This window comes from Cuculus canorus, chromosome 1 (genome assembly GCF_017976375.1).
Source record: "Cuculus canorus isolate bCucCan1 chromosome 1, bCucCan1.pri, whole genome shotgun sequence".
Taxonomy (NCBI): Eukaryota; Metazoa; Chordata; class Aves; order Cuculiformes; family Cuculidae; genus Cuculus; species Cuculus canorus.
The window spans coordinates 44,405,009-44,424,481 of NC_071401.1; the positions used below are offsets into that span (position 1 = coordinate 44,405,009).

General features: G+C 41.4%; 1 protein-coding gene across 2 annotated transcripts in view; it reads left to right on the plus strand.

The window, feature by feature from the left end:
• Nucleotides 1-1,391: 1,391 nt before the first annotated feature.
• The window catches only part of SLAIN1 (SLAIN motif family member 1), a 43,119-nt gene continuing 25,037 nt past the window's right edge, over nt 1,392-19,473 (plus strand). Inside the window, exons 1-2 of one of the 2 annotated variants that reach the window (XM_054056722.1) lie at nt 1,392-1,962; nt 5,147-5,286. In XM_054056722.1, coding sequence (XP_053912697.1) covers nt 1,583-1,962; nt 5,147-5,286 — 520 coding nt within the window. In that variant the 5' untranslated portion in view covers nt 1,392-1,582. The remainder of the gene's footprint in view (nt 1,963-5,146; nt 5,287-19,473) is intronic. The other variant, XM_054056720.1, reaches the window with a different exon arrangement.

Consider the following 19,473-nt stretch of genomic DNA (forward strand, 5'->3'; position numbering starts at 1 on the left):
GCACCGTAAGAGTGCGTAAAGAGTCACAAACAATACTGCCATTGTCCTGTGTTCGTGCAGAAAGTTTCCAGACTGTGACAGGCTGGATGATTTCAAAGTTAACTTTGCCCTGAACAGAGAATTAGAGTCTTTACCTCCTTACATAAGAAATCTGATACAGTGCTGAAGCTCCATGAAGGCAATTGTGGCTGTTACTGCCACTGCTCTGCCCAAAGCTAATGCTTAAGAATGGGCTAGTGGCTGATTGATAACTATTATGAGTGGCTGGCTGAACAACTTAACATGATTCCTGGAGATTTATTCCCTATTTCATATCAGAGCTTTAGGAGGCTTTTATTCCGTCACTTAGGGGCTTGTCCACAGTCATTGTAGCTAGGGGAAACGAACCCAATGAGGGCTGTGTGACAGCTGAGCTGCTTTGGGCAATACTGAATCTCCGCTCACCTGCCAGGCGCGAAGAAGGGATGTGAGCAATGGTTTCTTTCAATAATGGGCAATGTAGGACAATATAAAACCCCTACCATGAGTGAATGTTATTCAATTATTTCTCAGGCAAAGATCTGAATGTTACATATCCACGTATGTATTAGGACTATGGTAAAGGAAGTTAATTTTCAGTTCCAATACGAGGGTATCTTTCATTTCATAGCAGCCTTCCAGTACTTAAAGGAGACCTACAGGAAAGATGGGGAGGGGTTCTTTATCAGGGAATGCAGTGATAGGACAAGGGGGAATGGTTTTAAGATGAAAGAGGGGAGATTTAGATGAGATACTAGGAAGGATTTTTTTCCTGTGAGGGTGGTGATGCACTGGCACAGTTTACCCAGAGAAGTTGTGGATGCCCCACCCCTGAAGGTGTTCAAGGCCAGGTTGGATGAGGCTTTGAGCACCCTGAACCAGTGGAAGGCGTCCCTGCCCATGGCAGGGGTGTGGAAATGGATGATCTTTAAAGTCCCTTCCAACCCAAACCATTCTATGATTATGTAGCTACGCAGTTTTCTACTCTGCTTGGCTCAGTCTTGCTGCTTCACCAGCATCGCATCTTCAAAAATACGTCGCTTTCCTCACTGTGAATCAAAACTCCTAGAATCAGCACATTTCAAAGCCACAAACGCCAGCTTTTGGCTGAATCCCTTCCTTTACTAAACCAAACAAAGCCTCTATTTGTGATTCCCCATTCCCATCACACTTCCAATCTGCATAATTACCACCCTCACACCACCAGGCTCTAATTACACGGCTCGCGAGAGGAGCGCGGTCCTGGGCCAGCTCCAAAGCCACTCGGGAAGGGGTGGGCTGGGGTAGGGGCACCTTTGTTTGCAGACCCCCGCCGGGAGGGAGGGTCCCCGCCAAGGCTCCCCGCACCTCGCTGGCCGCGGGGACCGAGCATCTCTTTGTTCCCACGGCGGGCGCAGCGTTCGGGCGTGGGAGGGGACGCACCCACCCGCGTTCCCCGTGACGGGGGGAGCGGGGAGGGCTCGGGCAGCGGCAGGGCTGGGCTCCCAGCACGGGGAGAGGCTCTCCCGCGTCCCCCAGGCGCTGCCCTCCGGCGGCGCGGCGGAGCAGGTGCGCGGCGGCAGGGATGGAGGCTGCTCTGCTGAAGCCGGCGATGATGGCGGAGGTGAAAGGAGGGAGCGGTGGCGGCGTTCCCAGCGCCGAGCTGGAGGTGAAGAAGCTGCAGGAGCTGGTGCGGAAGCTGGAAAAGCAAAACGAGCAGCTGCGGAGCCGCGCCGCCGCCGTCCCCGCGGCCCCGCACCTGCTGCTGCCCCCCGCCAGCCCCCCCAGCCCCCCGCACGCCCTGCTCTGCCCTCCCGAGCCCCTCGCTTATTTCAAGCCCTCTCCCGGCCTCCCGGCGGGCGGGCAGCAGGATGGGGGCGGCGGGGCGGCGGCGGCCACGGTGCTGGATGAAGTGGCGGTGCTGGAGCTGGAGGACGGCGGCTGCGGACAGGACGAGGATACATGGTACATGCGGCTCGGACCCGACCCCCTGCGTCCCCCCCGAGGGGCCCCTGGCACCCCCATATCCCGCCCCGGCCAGGCTGGCAGCGCCCGCCGCCTCCCTCATCCTGGTGATGCTGTGCAGGCTCTGAGCAGCGTTAGCCCCGAGTCCACTTGATCTCGTTCTGCTTAAACTTAAACCTCCCTTTGGGGTGTGCGTCTGTCTGTGTGTCTGTGTCCCCCCTTAAACCTAAGGAGAGAAGGGTCTGTGTGCGGGATGGGATTCGGGTCGGAGCTTTACCCCCTCGGCGGGAGGTTGGTGTTTGTTTTCCCCGTTGAGCATCATCTTGCTTTAATATCAAGTCTCAGCCTAGTTTCAGCCTCCTGTTTACATAAGGAATTAAAAATAGCGGAATTGTTCCCGGAAAGCCTTTCTCTGAGCAGCTCTATCCTCCCCATCCTAAAACCTCTGCCCATTCGTCTCCCATCTTCGGGGATTTGGGAGGGCTTTTGTCTTTTAGACGTTGTTCTAAATGGTTGGTTGAGTGTCTTAAGCACCCCGGTAGCTCCTGAAGGCGCGGTGGGGTGCTAATAAATTGAATAAACCAGAAATTGATAGCAAATTAATTAAGCTGCAGATAAAATCGACCTAGAGGAATGATTGTGCTCACTTAAAAACAAACAGAAGGGAAAAATTATGGCCTGGACGTATAAATAAATAAGTGAGCCTGGTGCCTCATAACTTGTCCCAGCAATGTGGGCCGACATTGTAGGGACCCTGGTGGAATACTGTGGCAGTCATTGGCTGCATAACCATATTAAACGTAACTGATATTCCGTTGTTTTAAAGTGTCTGTAATAAAATGTATATTACTAATAATTTATTACTTAAATAACTGTTTTAAGCATATGGTTAAAGTTCAGCATGTTTTTTTATGTGATTATTTTTAAATTGACCTGAAGTTTGTGTCAGCTGAGAATAAAATACAGTATCATGCAGCTGAGATGCAATTAAACATCCTTATTTTGGATAGCAGAGAAAGGATTTTTAAATGAATCCCAGTACTATAAATATTTATTGTGAATATTTGTTATGTGCTGGTTGTGTGTGCTTCATGGTACAAACAATACCATGCTGCAGGTTTGGAGAATTGCTTTTGAGATTCATCAACAAATGGTGTGGAAATTTTTGTCAGTGTTGTTTCATGGTGTGTACAGTTAGTCTGCGCAGGGCTTTTTGGGAGTTGTCAATCCGGACTTGAATAAAATTTTACGTTGGTCTAAACCCTAACGTTCCTTCACATTAAAGAATATGAAATTTGTTTTATCTCGTCCTGTTACACAAAATGTTTTCATTTTTAATGTGTCGGGGCAGTATAAAGCATTATTTTGTGTGCCTCAGGAAAGTTACCTAAATTCTTTTTGGGGCCAAAACTTACCTTCGTGTTAAGGTAAGTTTTGGCATATGCATCCACGGGAAGAAATTGGTAGCAGGTATTTGGTAATAAATGTGTTGCACTAAGAGTGAATTGGTTTAGCTGTTGATAGTTTTTAGTTTCAAGGCTAAATCTCTTCTTCTTTTCCCTAAAAAGTCAGCTGTGTGATGCCTGCTGCTTGGGGCCTTTTTGTAGTGTTAGTCTGTAAAACAAACCGCTATCTGGAAAGCCAAGGACTAATGTATTTGCTGGTTGTTGATCAGTAATTGTAGGCATTGAGTACTTTTGGTTTGTGGGGTTTTTTTGTTTTTGGTTTTTGTTTTTTTTTAACTGGAATTACCAAAAGAAATGTAGAATTAGCATTATTGCAGACAATTCAAAAACTTTTTTTTTTGTTTGTGTTTCTACACAAGTGTCTGATCATTGCAGATTCGTCAGATGTTTGAATTTTGAAGCACTTCTGCAGGTTAACAAGAAACCTGAAAGCTTTTATTTTCTTCCCCCTCTTTTTCATTTTTTTTTCTTTAAATGTGTAGCAGGAAGTTGGAGGAAGTGAGTCCTCTCCTTAGAGAAATTCTGTAGTTGATTTCGTTGGGATTGCCAGGAGAGAGAGGGATTGCAGTGATTTTATTTATTCCATGGGAGCTGGACAGAGTGCTGATTGACTTCACAGGGAAACAAACCATTGAGCAGACACTGGAAAACAGTTGCTCTCTGGGGACTTGGGTAGCTGTTGAGCCAAAACCCTGAAGGTGAAAGGCTGTTAGCTGTTAGCGGTCATCTGAGGATCTCAATCCCTTTTATTTCCTGTTCTTGCCCTTTGCATCTTGTGTACACTTCAGATTGGTTTGTAGCCCATGGAGTCTTTTGCAGGTGCCCGGGAATCTGCCTTTGCAGCCCTATCAGTCACAAAGTGGTCAGGCCAAGGACCTGCAAGCTGTCTTTGATGGCCAAGAATAGTTCCCTTCCGGGGAGATCTGTGCTTTCCCAGGTGTCTGCTTGTGTCCACTAATCTGCAAGGGCAACAGCAGCAATACAGATCCCAGCATCAAGAATTTCCCCATGAAATCTGCTTTGATATTTGGCTTCCTAATGTGCTTGACCCTCTGATTAGTTGCCTACTCTCATTTGAGAATAACATGTATGCACTAGATTTTCTTCCTTAATTTTTTTTTCTCTTGGAATTGAATATCGACATTGGATTGTCATTGTTTCCCTGCAAATGTTTTCTAATTTTTAAGATCTGACTTGTTGACACTTGGTTCATCTTGGAGAAGATAGTATATGAAAATTAAATTATAATCGGCACTCTGACAAGTTAATTAAGTTGTTACAGGTAAAAGAGTAAACTAGGTAAGAATGAAACTTTCATTTAAATGTAAAGTCAAATACTGAAATTATCTAATCTGTAATACAGGTAAATGTAAAGAGAGGTAAGCGTAGAGGGGAAATTAACAGCATCTTTAGTGTGTATTCAGCACTTAATGCGCTTGAACTTCAGGGAGTGCTGAAATTCAGCGTGTGGTAATGATAATATATAAGATTTTTATGAGAAGTCTCCTTGAACTTTGATTTGACATGCCAGACCTGCAGAGTTCAGGTTTTGACTGAACTAATGTACTCTTCTACTTCAGAATATCTTGTGTTATTAGAATATCATATTGCAGGATTTTGCACTGTTGTAAATTATTAGTGGGCACAAAATTGATATTACAAAAGTAAAGGTTTCAGTATTGTGTGTCCTGCTGATCTTTCTTTGTGTTTTGGTTAAGGTTGTACGTCTCACCTACTAAGACTCTTGCTCCTCAAGAGAAATCACTGAGTACTCTGCAGTGTTGCAGGCGTGTTCTGGATCATCCAAGTCCAGAGATAGAGGCTGCAAAACGTTCCCTATGCTTTAGATTGGAACAAGGTAATCTTATGCTTTGAATTTCTCTACTAGTAAGTTGGCATTTTTGGTCTGGCATTTTACTTATGTTTGGTGGTTTTCACAATTCAGCAAATTTTAAGCGTAGCAGACATGCATTTTTTTCCTGTATATATCAAGTCTTTTCTACTACATAGATGGTAACTATTATTTAAATTTTTTTTCTGTTCGTATACCTTTTTAAAGTATTCTCTTTTTGTTATACTTTTCTTTCTCTGCGTAACTTACATTTTTTTAAACTTGGAAGTTTTTATCCATTGCTTAAAATAGTGACCTCTTGGCAAGAAAGCTTTGATGCTAACTTTACTATTGGTATCTCTACTGAGATTTGAAAAACAGTGCTTTTGGGCTTTTTATTCATAAAGCAAATATTATCATGGTGCTGTAAATTTTTAAACACATATTTGTCCAGATCTAACATAGTATCAGGACTGTACAGAGTATAGGACAGACCAAGAAGAGCTATGATTTAACTGCTAGCACTGCTTTATTGGGCTCTTGGTAGTCTGAAGTCCTGGCATCAATCTAGTTGGTGTTTGAAGCCAGTGAACTTGGGAGTGTTGTATCTGCGTGTGCTGAATTTTGTTCTAAATAGGTGTCAGCCAGCATTATTTTTAGTTTTTTTACCATCTCGAGTTTATTACAGTAAGACTGTAATAAATGTCGTTGAAGAAAGTGATTAAGGTAGAATATTATCTTAAGGTTTATAACTCACTAGGAAAGAAGAAGCAAAAGGACAATGTAGGAGGATGACGGGAGAAGGAAATAAAGCTATCGATATTATGAGCATGTGGTTCTATAAGCTAGCTACAGCCATCGTTAAGAGAGATTAAGCGTGTTCCTATATGCTTTGAAGGACATGGGTAGCTGTGGATTAGCCTTATCCAAAAACAGAGGTTTTAACTCAATCAGTGTCTGAAGGAATCTATTTCTTTGCATTAACAATGAAAGATCGTACAATGGTTATTGTCTTAGCAATATTCAGTTTGAACTCATTTGCCTAAAGTTAGGTGGGCAGAAATTAGGTTTCTATGTTGGTCATCATCCCACCTGGCCTGAGGGTGGAATTTGGCTGGTGGTTCAGACATCTGAGTTCAGGTATCTCTAGTGTGAGCTGTGTCCATGCTCAGCAGTCAATGGGAATTCTGTCCACAGGGTCAGAGGAACCTGGGGGATACTTGAGTGATGAGGTGCAAGTGTTGGCCTTGGGTGAAGTCAATAGCTCTCTCGAGCCCACTGACAGTAATGGTGCTTGGCACTCAACTCTAGTCTGACACACTTGATGGTATGTCTCTGTAGTGTAGGGCATCCCAGGCTGGAGATGAGTCCTGGTATAGAAATGAAATTTAAATTTTCCCATGCAGGCATTTAGTGCCTTTTGAGATGGCTTCAGTTATCATGGCTGAACTCCAACTTCCACTCCAGACAGATAGAGAGCTTCCATAGGTCCTATGACATTCCTTTGTCATCCTTTGGATGATACCTTGGCCTCCAGATGGCCTCTCAGACAGGCCCAGCACACCTGGGTATGGGCAAATGAATCGTATCCATAGATGGGAACAGTAGAAACAGAGTGTAGAAACAAGCCAGAGGAGTGTGTGATGTTACCTATTTTTACCTTACAAGGTATTATTTAAATTTAATAGGCAATAAAGACATTAGAAAGGCAAATTTATTGTTTGGAATTTAAATCACACTGTGGTTGTCAACTCAATCTCTCTATGCTGAAGTTGCAATGAGTGACATATGTCACAGAGAGTTATGTTGGCAGCGAGTTGTTTTGATTCGTATGGTCTGCTCGTGGTGGTGAGCTCATGAATTTTGTGAGTTCTTTGGAAGGTTTCTGAGAAATTATATGCCAAGTACAAAACCAGTATGATCAAAGAGGGAATGGACTCATGTTTCTACTGCAGCAATTCTATGCTGAAACAATTTTTATTAATAATTCAGGCTTAATTATCTCATATTTCTAAAGATTTTATCACCTGTTAGTTTACAAATAATAAGTAATAAGCACCTGTCATATTTCTTACCCTAACTTTGTAGAAGTTTGTTTCACAACATTTATTCCTTCATCAGTTTTGAAACCATATGTGCAGTTTTCATAAGAATCCAATAATTCTGTTTTGAAGTACAGCAAACTTTTCTGTAATCTGTCTTCTCTGAGATTTGTTTTGAACTCTTCTCAGTAAGCATTTGTGTATAAATATAAAATACACGTAATTTTAACCTGGTTTTAAAAGTGTTTCAGTAAGAATAGCATTCTTCTTTTCCGGTACTAAAGTTTGCACTTTGTACTTTTAAGTTGACCAGTGCTTTCCTTCTTTAGCCATATGCTTTGAAAGGGCATTTTAGAGGAATTTTGAAATCTAGTTGTGCCTTTTATGTTTGCACTGAGCCAATAGTAATGCTTATATACTCAATAATTATTAAATGTGTACTCAAAATTTGTCATGTACCAATCTGTGATTTCTGAAATGGCTCATAGGTAGAATACGCTTAGTAGTTTTGTTTGTGGTACATCAGCCAAAAATTAATCCAGTATAGATTCTCATAGCTCTTTGAGTTCTATAGTGTGCATAGAAATAAAAAGCAGTAAAAATTGATTTCTTTTCTGCAGAGTCAGTGTATCTGAATAAGTGCATGCAGAGACATAAGATATGTGAGCCAGAAGTAGTAGAACTTCCCAAACTGTTTTTTTCTGATTTTTAACTGATTTCTCTTCTCTTATTAAGATTTTAAATCTGTGCTCATTCATTCCTGCTCGTGTAAGTTTTACTTACTATATTATATCCTGATTTTCGTAAAAGTATTTATTTGATCTTTGAAATATTCCAGCATTGGGATAGCTCATAACAAGGCTAAAGGTCTTGTGGGAGACTTCTGCCAAAGCAATCCTAGATGGTGAAATAAAATGCAGTGACTACTTGGCTTTTTAGGCTGGAGAGTCACTTGAATGATGCTAGTTTACTTTTCATCTTGTGCTCATGAACCTATTTCTTTTCTAGTAAAAATGTCTGTTTTAAGTATTTCATGGTGGAAATAAGATTTCATCTTGGCCTAAATCTTTGAGTTGTAAGCACAGTGGTGCTTGCCAGCAGGTGGTTTTTGGACAAGCTTCTGAATATTTCTCTGGTCTACCACGAAGTAGGTAAAGCTTGTATCTAGTTTAGAATGAATTTGGCTTATTACAAGACCTGTTGCTGTGGATTAAGCATGTTAGCTTTAAGGAGGAAGAAAGCTAACTGCCTACGATAAGATCTGTGCTTGGAATTGTTCCTGTTTTCCATGAGCAATTCTAGTGTTAAGGTAACATTTGTTTGTAGGGTTTTTTTTCTGTAGCCTAACCTGGATTGCTTATTTCTTTTTGCTCTTGTTCAGTCATCTTTTGTTTGACAACTTCCTGGTTTGTTTTCTTGACAGCAATTCTTTATCTACTGTAGGGTCAGTTTCCTTTGCTTTTTAATCTTGCTATTTTGTTCCTTCAGGTTCGTTCAAATCAACAGGGCCACATAACTGTCTTAATGGTGCGATGGAGCTGCTGCTGTATTTTCTTGGTGGTACTTGAAGATGTTGGCACATGTCAGTATTGAGCAGAGAGCTGCCATGTGTAAACTTCCTAGCTGGCATGGATGGGAATAACCCCTCTGAAATTGAGGAGATGGTGTTGATTGACACCCTGTATAGCTTTACTTCTGCAAAATGCTCTAGAGCAGGCGGGTGGATAAACTGAGGAGTTAAGAGGCTTAGCAAAGAGTCAGTCGGTAGGAGCTCAGCTTTTATGTAGTGCTTGAAAGCATATCTCATCCAATTCAGCCTTCCAAACAGAAAACTCATCTTTCTCAGAGAACATGAAATATTGGCTAGATTCAGTGTTTGACTTGCATGAGTTCTTATTCAGAAGTGCTTCTTCAGATGTTTAAAAAGAATAGACAACAGAAGCCTGTAGGTTTTGCAGTTAGCTGCAGTAATTTGTAATTTTAAGATTAAACTCTACTTCATTTCTTAAAATGAGTAATGTATTTCAGCATGAATGCTATTATATGGGTGATAAGGTATGTTGTGAAACAGATCCATTGTGGTTTCTCTCCAAGTGCTTATGATTTCACAAAACCCAAGAATCTCATCAGTGAAATTTTAGCCATTACTGTGCTGGAACCTACCGTCACATGTCAGTTAAGTTTGATGTCCAAACGTATAACAGAAGAAAAACTGTGGGGGTGGGGAATAGCATGACAACCAAACCAAACAATTTAATTTGACAATGATATGTTCTTTTTATCTATTAAAAAAAAAAAATAAATCTTAATAGCTGGTAGGGCCCCAGACAGAAAGTTTTACCTGGATGGGCAGCTTCTTAGGGCATCCAGGAGAAAGAGGCAAGGTTCTGTCCCATTCTGCCGATTCTCTTCCACTTCCCAAGAGTTTATAGTGGTGTCATTTATTTTGGAGCCTTCAAGATATAAAATACTTTTTATCAATTGTTAAGGATTGCTGTCATAGGAAACTTTTATGATGTAGTCTGTTAACAGCAGAAGCAGACTGAAAATACTGTACAAAGAATCATAGACTGGTTTGGATTGGAAGGGACCTTAAAGATCTTCCAGTTCCACTCCCTCTGTCATGGGCAGGGACATCTCCCATTGGATTGGGTTGCTCAGAGCCTCATCCAGCCTGGTCTTAAACACTTCTAGTAATGGGGCAAGTGCAACTTGTCTTGACGGGTGGATGAAAATTGTTATTTTATGTGCTTGAGCTGGATCCAGTGCTGCATCCAGTGCTGCAGGGCGGGATCTTTTTCTTATTCTAAAATTAATTTGTTTATTTGCTGCCCGTGATGCATCAGAGGTACATGTCATGGCACTCGGAACTGAATTGATGAGATTTAATACAGCCTTCTCATCCTTATGTTTTGTATGTAATGTAGATTAGAGTGTTACCTCAAATCCTTTTGGAGTAGCAAATGATAATGTGCTGAAGCTTGCAGATGATTAAATTGTTGTTCTCATCATAAAAAATAAAATGTCTAAAGCTCTAGAAGGAATGAAAGACATGGCGCAGGTGACTTAGTTCCTTTTTTGTATGTTTCTGGTAATAAAAGGCAATGAGCAACTGTAACTCGTATCAGCATCTGAGCGCCTTTCAGGAAATGCGACATCTCAGAGGACAGGATGCATAGCTGTCTTCTGCTACAGTGTGGGCTTAGTGCTTGGAGTGCAGATATGCATGCAGAGGACTTATTTTCTATTAGATTTAATTTATTTGACATAACATTGTAACAACTGCATAATCCCAAGCAGCTCTTAGAGGTTTTGCAAATGCAGATATCACTGGATTTTCTAGCACAGCTTGAGGATGATTAGTATATTTCAATTGGGAAAAGCTTGTGTTTGATATTTTACTTAGAAAAGTGTGCTTGCATTTCAGACAGAATATTTCTGTCTAACACTGGAATATTTCTATTCTGCTAGTACCCTCAGTATAGAAGTGTTTGTTGAAAACCCTTATGGCAACAGATGTATAGAAGATTAGACGTTTCGCTTTTTATTCATTTCACAGATATCTCTTGCCTTTTTAATATCGTTGTTAGTTGTGACTTTTACTTTTTATTGAATTATAATACATGTACTGTTGAAGAATTTCATTTCATAATTAGGTATTGGTTGTTGTGCAGCTCATAATGAAATATTTTCTTAGAATTGATTTCTGTTTTTCATTATACTCATAAGAAGATGGCGAATTCTGAGGTTTATGTGAAGAACATAGATCTGTTAGAGTGAGTCCAGAGGAGGCCATAAAGATGATCAGAGGGCTGGAGCACCTCCCATACGAGGACAAGCTGAGAGAGTTGGGCTTGTATTGCCTAGAGAAGAGAAGGCTCCAGGGAGACCTCATAGCAGCTTTCCAGTACTTAAAGGGGGCCTACAGGAAAGCTGGGGAGGGGCTCTTTATCAGGGAGCACAGGGACGGGACGATGGGGAACAGTTTTAAGGTGAAAGGGGAGATTTAGATTAGATATTAGGAAGAACTTTTTATTGTGAAGATGATGAGGTACTGGAAGAGGCTGCCCAGAGAAGTCATGGATGCCCCATCCCTGGATGCATTCAAGATGAGGTAGGATGAGTCTTTGAGGAATCTGATCCAGTGGAAGGTGTCCCTGTCCATGGCAGGGAGTTGGAACAGGATGATCTTTAAGATCCCTTCCAACCCAAGCCATTCTGTGATTTTATGATGAAGTTGATAGACGTCAAATCATAGTTGACAAGATGCCCATCCCATCTTAGAATACAAATGTTCTAGTAATTCACTCTGGCTTCCGAGCAGGGACTTTCAAGTCATCATGAGTGGTTAAATGGCTAGAAACATTGTCAAATTTTATTTGAGGATATCAGTAGGTTTATTTAAAATAAGAATAACTTCTGCTTGTAATATAGGCTCAAAGTCTATAATGCAGCATATGTGTAAAAGGGATGGTAGTAGCATCAACTGTGCTAAAACTACAGGCATGAGCAGTGTTCTCCAACAGAGTACTCATCCCTGGTTCTGTTTCCAAAGTATGCAACTACTTTCCTAGATAGCAATTAAAAATATTTTTTTTTTTTTAATGCACCTGAGGGTACTTGATAGCTCAACCTTTGAAGATAATTTTTGTGTGAAAAAGAGGATCTTTTCCAAATTGGGCTGTTCTGGAAGCTCTCATTTCATTTCGCTTGCGATAGTCTGTGTGTCTTGCTGATTGCTTGCTGGTCCCCATGATATTGCTACAGCTTTTGTGATTACATTCTGACTTTTTTTTGCTGCCTGTTTTTGATGTCTGTAAAAGAGAACTGGGAATAATGTCTTAGAATGTAGATGAGCTTCCCCCATGTATTATAAAGAGGTAGCACTGCTTCTTTACTCAAATATTGTTTTGTTTTGTATTTTGGGGAGCACTTTGGTTCTTCTCTTTATAGCTCTGCATCTTTTGGGAAGATTTTGGTCGGAGTGTTTTATACCATCACCCGTAAGTATCTTTTGGTTGGTTAATTCAGGGATATACTCCATAGTCCTGTACACATGCCGTACAATCTTTCTTCTTGACAGCTGACCTCAAATTTTAATACATTAGAAAGAAGTTGATTATCTGCACTCGCTTTACCAAGTGTTCTACCACCAGCCTGTTTCTGCTCATATTTAGTGGAAACACAATATTTAGACCAGCAATTTTCTTTTACCTAGGGACTGTGCAGAAGTTCTTGTTCTTTTTCACTCTACCTGATAATGAAATGTAGCCAGTAAGCTCTAATCTGAATATTTGTGAGGCCTGGGCATTCACAGCTTTGCTTAGTCTTTTTTATGTTGCAAGACTGATGATAAATTAGTATGAATGATAGCAATGAAGACCTGGAACAATCCTATGAGAGGAGGTTGATTTTATTTTTCTCCTTAGAGAGATATATATGTTAGTGTCTTAATTCTTTTAATAAACATAGGTTTTGCTGGTAGCGGAATTAATCTCTTCTACAGTACATGCATTAACATTGCAGGTGACTTTAATGTGTAACCTGTTAAGTTGATGGAAGTACCTTAGTAGTTTTGGAAGGAAAATGTGTAATTATTTTCTAATTAATTCTGGATGTAGCTTTATTCTATGGCTTTTAAATTGTTAGCATGTTGGCATATGGCTATCATGTTTTTTTCATATACCATACAGCAGCGTGTATTCATTGTTTTGTCTTTTCTATTTAAAATTGCTTTTTATGTACAAAGAAATTCAGTATGCGCTTTGCATTGATGCTGTTGTGTCACTGAAAATTGGCATACAAGAAAAGTTGTGTAAGGTAACTTGCAGTTGATCATCTTTAGCATGTGAATGGACTTTCAAGTAGCGTTGCTGCTTCTTTTAGAATCACTTCAAAGCTGTGTAAAGAGTTTGTCAGAAATTAAAGTAAGCCATTAGGGCTAGGGGCTGTTTTTTGTTTTACCCTTCAGGAGTGGCACTCATAATGTTGTTCCAGTTTCATTGGGCTCAAGGTGCTACCACAGTATGGGCTTAGAGACTTAAGAATTTGCATGTGACGGGTGACATATCTCTTTTTGAAAGGAATTGAGTTATTTAGCACTTCTTATTTGTGATTTTTGGCTTCAGGCTATTTTTTCTTCAAAACATCTCTTAAGCCTGTAATGGGTGCAAGATAGGATTTTGTGGCTTGTAGTGTGTGGGTGATAGTAATATGGTTATCTCTTGTGTTATTACCTGCAACTACAGAGGACTGGGCTCAGCATCCTAACATCTTAAGGTCTTTGCTTGTCTCTCATTTGGCTCTACAAAACAGTAGCAAAGCTACTTTGCACATTACTGTCTGTAACAGAGGTAAGCATAACAGGTACGAAAGCCTTCTGTAAATAACAAGACTTAAAAGAATAATATGCTACCAGAAATTTTAAAATTAGGAAGTGCAGTTGGCTATATTTTTCCTATAGCCAGCTGAGAAAAAAATTACGTCTTTGGTTTAAATTATTGTTACCATATCTGTTCAGAAGAATAGTAGATGACCACTCAGGAGACCTGTTGCACATCCTGTGTGCCGTGTGAAATTGAAGTTACTGGAGCAAAACCCTAGCTGCCTTAGCATCATAGAGTCCTAGAATAGTTTGTGTTGGAAGGGACCTTAAAGATCATCCTGTTCCAGCCTCCTCCACCATGGGCAGGGACAACTTTCAGTACTAGATCAGGTTGCTCAAAGCCTCATCCAGCATGGTCTTGAACACCTGCAGGAGTGGGTAAAATGGAAACCCATTCCATTGCTTCACCACTCTTAAAGAAAAAAATCTCTTCCTAATATCTCATCTAAATCTCCCCTCTTCCACCTTAAAACTGCTCCCCCTCATCCAATCCCTGCACTCCCTGATAAAAGAGCCCCTGTTGGAGTGAGTCCAGAGGGCTGGAGTGCCTTCCGTAGGAGGGCAGGCTGAGGGAGTTGTGCTTGTTCAGCTTGGAGAAGAGAAGGCTCTGAGGAGATCTTACAGTGACCTTCCAGTACTCAAAGGCGGCCTACAAGAAAGCTGGAGAGGTACTGTTCACAAAGGCTTGTAGTGATAGGACTAGGGGCAATGGGTATAAACTGGAGAGGGACAGATTTACGTTAGACTTAAGGAAGAATTTCTTCATGATGAGAGTGGTGAGGCACTGAAACAGGTTGCCCAGGGAAGTTGTGGATGCCCCATCCCTGGAGGTGTTCAAGGCCAGGTTAGATGGGGCCTTCAGAAGCCTGATCTACTGGGACATGTGCCCCCATGGCAGGGAGGTTAGAACTAGATGCTCTTTAAGGTCCCTTCCAACCCAAACTATTCTATGATTCCGTAGAGGCCCCTGTTCAAGTACTGGGAGGCTGCTAGAGGAACTCCCTGGAGACTTCTCTTTTCTAGGCTGAACAAGCGCAACTCTCTCAGCCTGTCCTTGTATGGGAGATGCTCGAGTCCTCTGATCATCTTTGTGGTCTCCTCTGGACTCACTTTGACAGATCCATGTCCCTGTACACCTCTAGATATCAATTTTTTTTGTTTTTCTTCTAGTCCAATGACTAGACTAAGCAAATAGCATGTTTTCAGCAGAAAAGCTTGCGAGCACCGTGTATAATACCTGAGCTCTGGTCTGCAAGGGGAGTTGAACTAAACCTGTTCTCTAAATAAGCAGAGGAGGAATAAGTAGCCTTGCTCGTCATCCTAGAGGAATCCCTTGAGTGTGAACTTGGGAGTGAAAGTGCAAAGGCACTGCTTAATCTGTTTTATTCCATTAAATAATGCTTTCAACATGCTGCTTAATTTTTTGTTTGTTTACACTGTCATTGAATGTTTGCCCTAGTTATTCCATATTTGTGAAGAGTTTTAGTTGATATGGATATAACACCACCCACCCCCCACCCCGGAATGGCACCTTTACTTCTGTCTCTAGTCTTTTTTTCCACCAAAGCTGCAGAAAGGGAGCCTGTCCGGCAGAGTTCTGTGGGGCTGCTCTACTCGAAATGACTCCGCTCCTGTTCTGAATGTTCAGGAAGATAAATACGATGGCACTGACAATCTTAGACCTACCAATACAAAGACACAAAGAGCTAAGAGATCACAAAGCAGCTGTTGTTCTCAAAGGGATGAAAACAGCATTTTCAAAATAGGGGATGCACTGCTATAATTGGTTTTTAAAACTACTTTTGGCTGATTCAACTGGAGATGTTTGCCGTACGGTTGCAAGAGATTTAGGGAAATTTATTTTTGCACAAAAAGCCTTATTAGGTCAATGGGTTTTGAAAACAGGCCTCCTTTTCAGACAAAGCTAAGAAAATACACTATATCTGTACTTCTTTGCTATGTGGAAAGCAGCTTGCTGACAACATAAAAGCTTAGTAGCCTTAAAGGGTAAGCTTATGTGTAAAACACAGGCAGGCACTCAGAAGCCCGCACCCTTCCTTGCTGTGTTATCAAAAATAAAGTAGATTGTAAGAGTCTGTCAATGCATACAACCTGTCTATGCCATGCAGAGGCGCATCAAACAGCCTAACTCTGATATATCCACAAACTGCAGTGCGGTGCCACATGGATGATACAGATCGGTCTAGCTGTCTCTTGGATCCAACTTGAATGAATGTGATGATACTTCAGCTTTGAGGTCACATCTTCTCTAGCTAACGTATTTGTCTTTCTTTCTGTGTATTGTACATGTTATAACTGCTTTCAAGACAAAGTTCATACTACTTTATTTAAGCCATCTTAAACTTCAGACTTGAAGCCAAGGACTGGTTGAAAACCGAAGACATTTCCAGTGTGTGAGATCTGTCTTGCTCTAGTGATGAGGAGGGACAGAGAGGACCATAGTTGTTAGGTAGGACTGAAGGTCAAATTTCACACTGAAACACTGAAAACTAGTTGAGATGAATGCAGACCACAGAGTTTATTAAAGGTGAAAGACATGCTGCAAAGAATTGCAAAACATTCTTCCTCCACCTCTCCCCTCCTCTGTGGCTAAAATTCAGATTGGCATCCATACCATACCTTTTTAAAGAATTTTTAGTAATCTAACAATATTAATTTCCAAGCTTTACTTATGCTGTGGCAACCTGGAATTATTTCTGTTGAAAGCAGACCTTCCACTGCTGTAAAATTGACCTGAGACAAGAATCAAGTGAAGCATGTCCAGTCCTATGGAAGGAGGGGAAGTAACTAAATAAATGGTATTAAAAAATGGTGTTAAGATAGTCCGTTGTAATTACTTCTCACATACAGGATAGAAGTAATAGAAAACTCATAGTAGTAGAAGTGTAGTAGGAAAAGAAAGCATGTTGATGCAAAACATATTGAAATCACTGGAATTCTTTAACTGACTTTCTCCTGGTTTGTGTATTGTCCTATGTTAGCTCCTTAAGATAGTACACCTGCTAATTGTGTGCTTTTGGAGGTGAATGTCAAATAACTTTGAGGGGAATCTTCTGCTTTAAAGAGAAGAGAAGGCTCCAGGGAGACTTTACAGCAGCCTTCCGGTACTTAAGGGGTGCCTATAGGAAAGCCAGGAAGGGACTTTTTTTTTATCAGGGAGTGCAGGGATTGCTTAAGGGGGAGCAGATTTAAGCTGAAAGAGAGGAGATTTAGATGAGATTTTAGGAAGAGATTTTTCTCCTCTGAGAGCGGTGAGGCACTGGCACAGGTTATCCAGAGAAGTCGTGGATGTCCCATCCCTGGAGGTGTTCCAGACCAGGTTAGATGAGGCTCTCAGCAATCTGGTCCAGTGGAAGGTGTCCCTGCCTGTGGCAGAGGGGAGTGGAACAGAATGATTTTTAATGTCCCTGCTAACCTGAACCATTGTATGAGTCTAGTCTTCTGTATAACTGTGTTAGTTCATAGCAATACTTGTAGAATGTTAAAATGAAAACTAACTTTCCTTAGTGGTGTAGAAGTCCATTTACAGGTGGGCTGTATTGGCAGAATGCCTCTTCCCCAGCAGGCTGACTCTTTAGTAAGTAACTCAAAGAAAGAATTGAGTGGATGTATGAAGTAGAGTGGTTTGGGGGAATTGGGTATCTCTGAACTGCAAGAGAGATTCCCAAGAAACGCATCATTATCATAAGTAATAATTGAAGGGGTGAGAGAATGGTACAAAAATAAATTTACCTTTATCAGCCTTTACTGGAAAAAATTGTCACTATACCTACGTGATTTGTACAGTGTGGGTGAAACCCTTCTATGAAAAGGGGACATGAAACTGCTTCTCCTTGCCCTTGGATGCTAAGGCAAACTCCACATGGAAGGGTAGTCCCAAGAGATGGACTGTATGGCTGGGGAAGATGAGGACCTGTAACAAGAGTCACATACCCAGTATGTGTACCAGATGGATTGGTAGCTTGAAAGCCTGCTCCTGAATAATAGATAACCATGTCCAAAGAAGTGACAGGCCGGATTTCTCTTAAGTCAGCTTCACCACCAGATGGTTTTTAGGATGATGAAGTGCTTACTTAATTGCACAGATTTATGATTGTGGGCCCACATTACAAGAAAACCCTCTGCCTCAGCATGAATTAAGCTTACGTATGATACCAGGTTTCTCTCTTCATTGATCCAGAATGATCGAGTGAGAGTGGTGAGTTAGAGCACAGCATGGCCCAGGGAACATGCCCAGGAAGGTTTGTAGAGCTACAGCTCCCCAGAACCTTTCTGTGAAGTGGTTTGCGAAGTCTCTCAAAATAGGAACACTGGTAACTACTCTCTGTCTCAAAGTGGAATGACCCATCCTTGTGATTTGGTAGTGGAACAGAAAGTGCTTCTTCTGAGGCACACAGCATTTCTGCCTTCTCTCTATAAGGCAGTTTAATTAGCATTTTTATTTAATATCTTGATTAGATTCTGAGCCTGGCTTCAGACTTAAAACTTTCTTTGTTTCTTTACAGAAAACTTGAAAATTAGTGACATAATTACACACTTTACACAGAAATAGGAAATATTAACTGTCTATATTCTGGTCAGCACTCTATAGCTGTATAAAACCTTTGCACAGGGACAACTGGAAAATACAACCGCTGCGAAAAATCTGATTTCAGGTGATATTGCCAAGACTACACCTCCTCCCCTCTCCCTGAGCATATGTCATTGATCCTGTTACAGAAAAGACACCTCTGGGAGATGATGACAGTATGGCAGATTTGAGTCAGAGAAAACAGATTTAGGTTCTCCTATTTTTTTTTAATTCTATGCTCCGCAGAACTGTGATGTTAACAATCTAGCACAGTAGATATCAAAGGTCCTGCCTTTCTCTAAGTAGATACACCAACCTCCTCAGAGCTTCTTTAGGGCTGTTGAATGCTCTGCTTTATTGTATGGTATAAACAAACCTGCAAGTCTTTTGTGGATCCCCACTCCATTTGAAATAACATGATCATAGGTTGCTGTGGTTGAGTCCTCCTCTCATCGTTTTAGTTGGAAATATAACCCACTTTCTCTTTGGCAGGGATGTATGTCCTGTTCTAACTTCATTTGTGACTGCAGGAATTGCTGCCCTTTCAGGTCTATGAGCTGGGAAGATTAGATGGTGGTTTACTTGCCCATCTCAGTTAGTACATCCTGGATGAGCTTAACCAGGGACCTAATAATTTACAACCAGAACAGGCTGAGGCAGGAGGTTTATCCAGCTGGCATGCCAAGAGCTGGAGGAAGACTCTGCTCTCATGAGACCTCACCTGGAGTACTGTGTTTAATTTTGGAGTCCTTGGCAGAGGAAGGACATGGGTCTGTTAGAGCCAGTTCAAAGGAGGCCACAAAGATGATCAGAGGGCTGGAGCATCTCCCATATGAGGACAAGCTGAGAGACTTGGGCTTGTTTAGCCTAGAAAACAGAAGGCTCTGGGGATACCTTATAGCAGCTTTCCAGTACTTAAACAGGGGCCTACAGGAAAGCTGAGGAAGGGTCTCTTTATCAGGGAATGCAGTGAAAGGACAAGTGGGACTGGTTTTAACATGAAAGAGGGGACATTTACATTTCATATTAGGAAGAATTTTTTCCCTGTGAGGGTGGTGAGGCTCTAGAACAGGTTGCCCAGAGAAGTCATGAATCCACAATCTCTGGAGGTATTCAAAACTACATTGGATGAGTCTTTAAACACCCTGATCCAGTGAAAGGTGTCCCTGGCCATGGCAGGGGTTTTGGAACTGGAT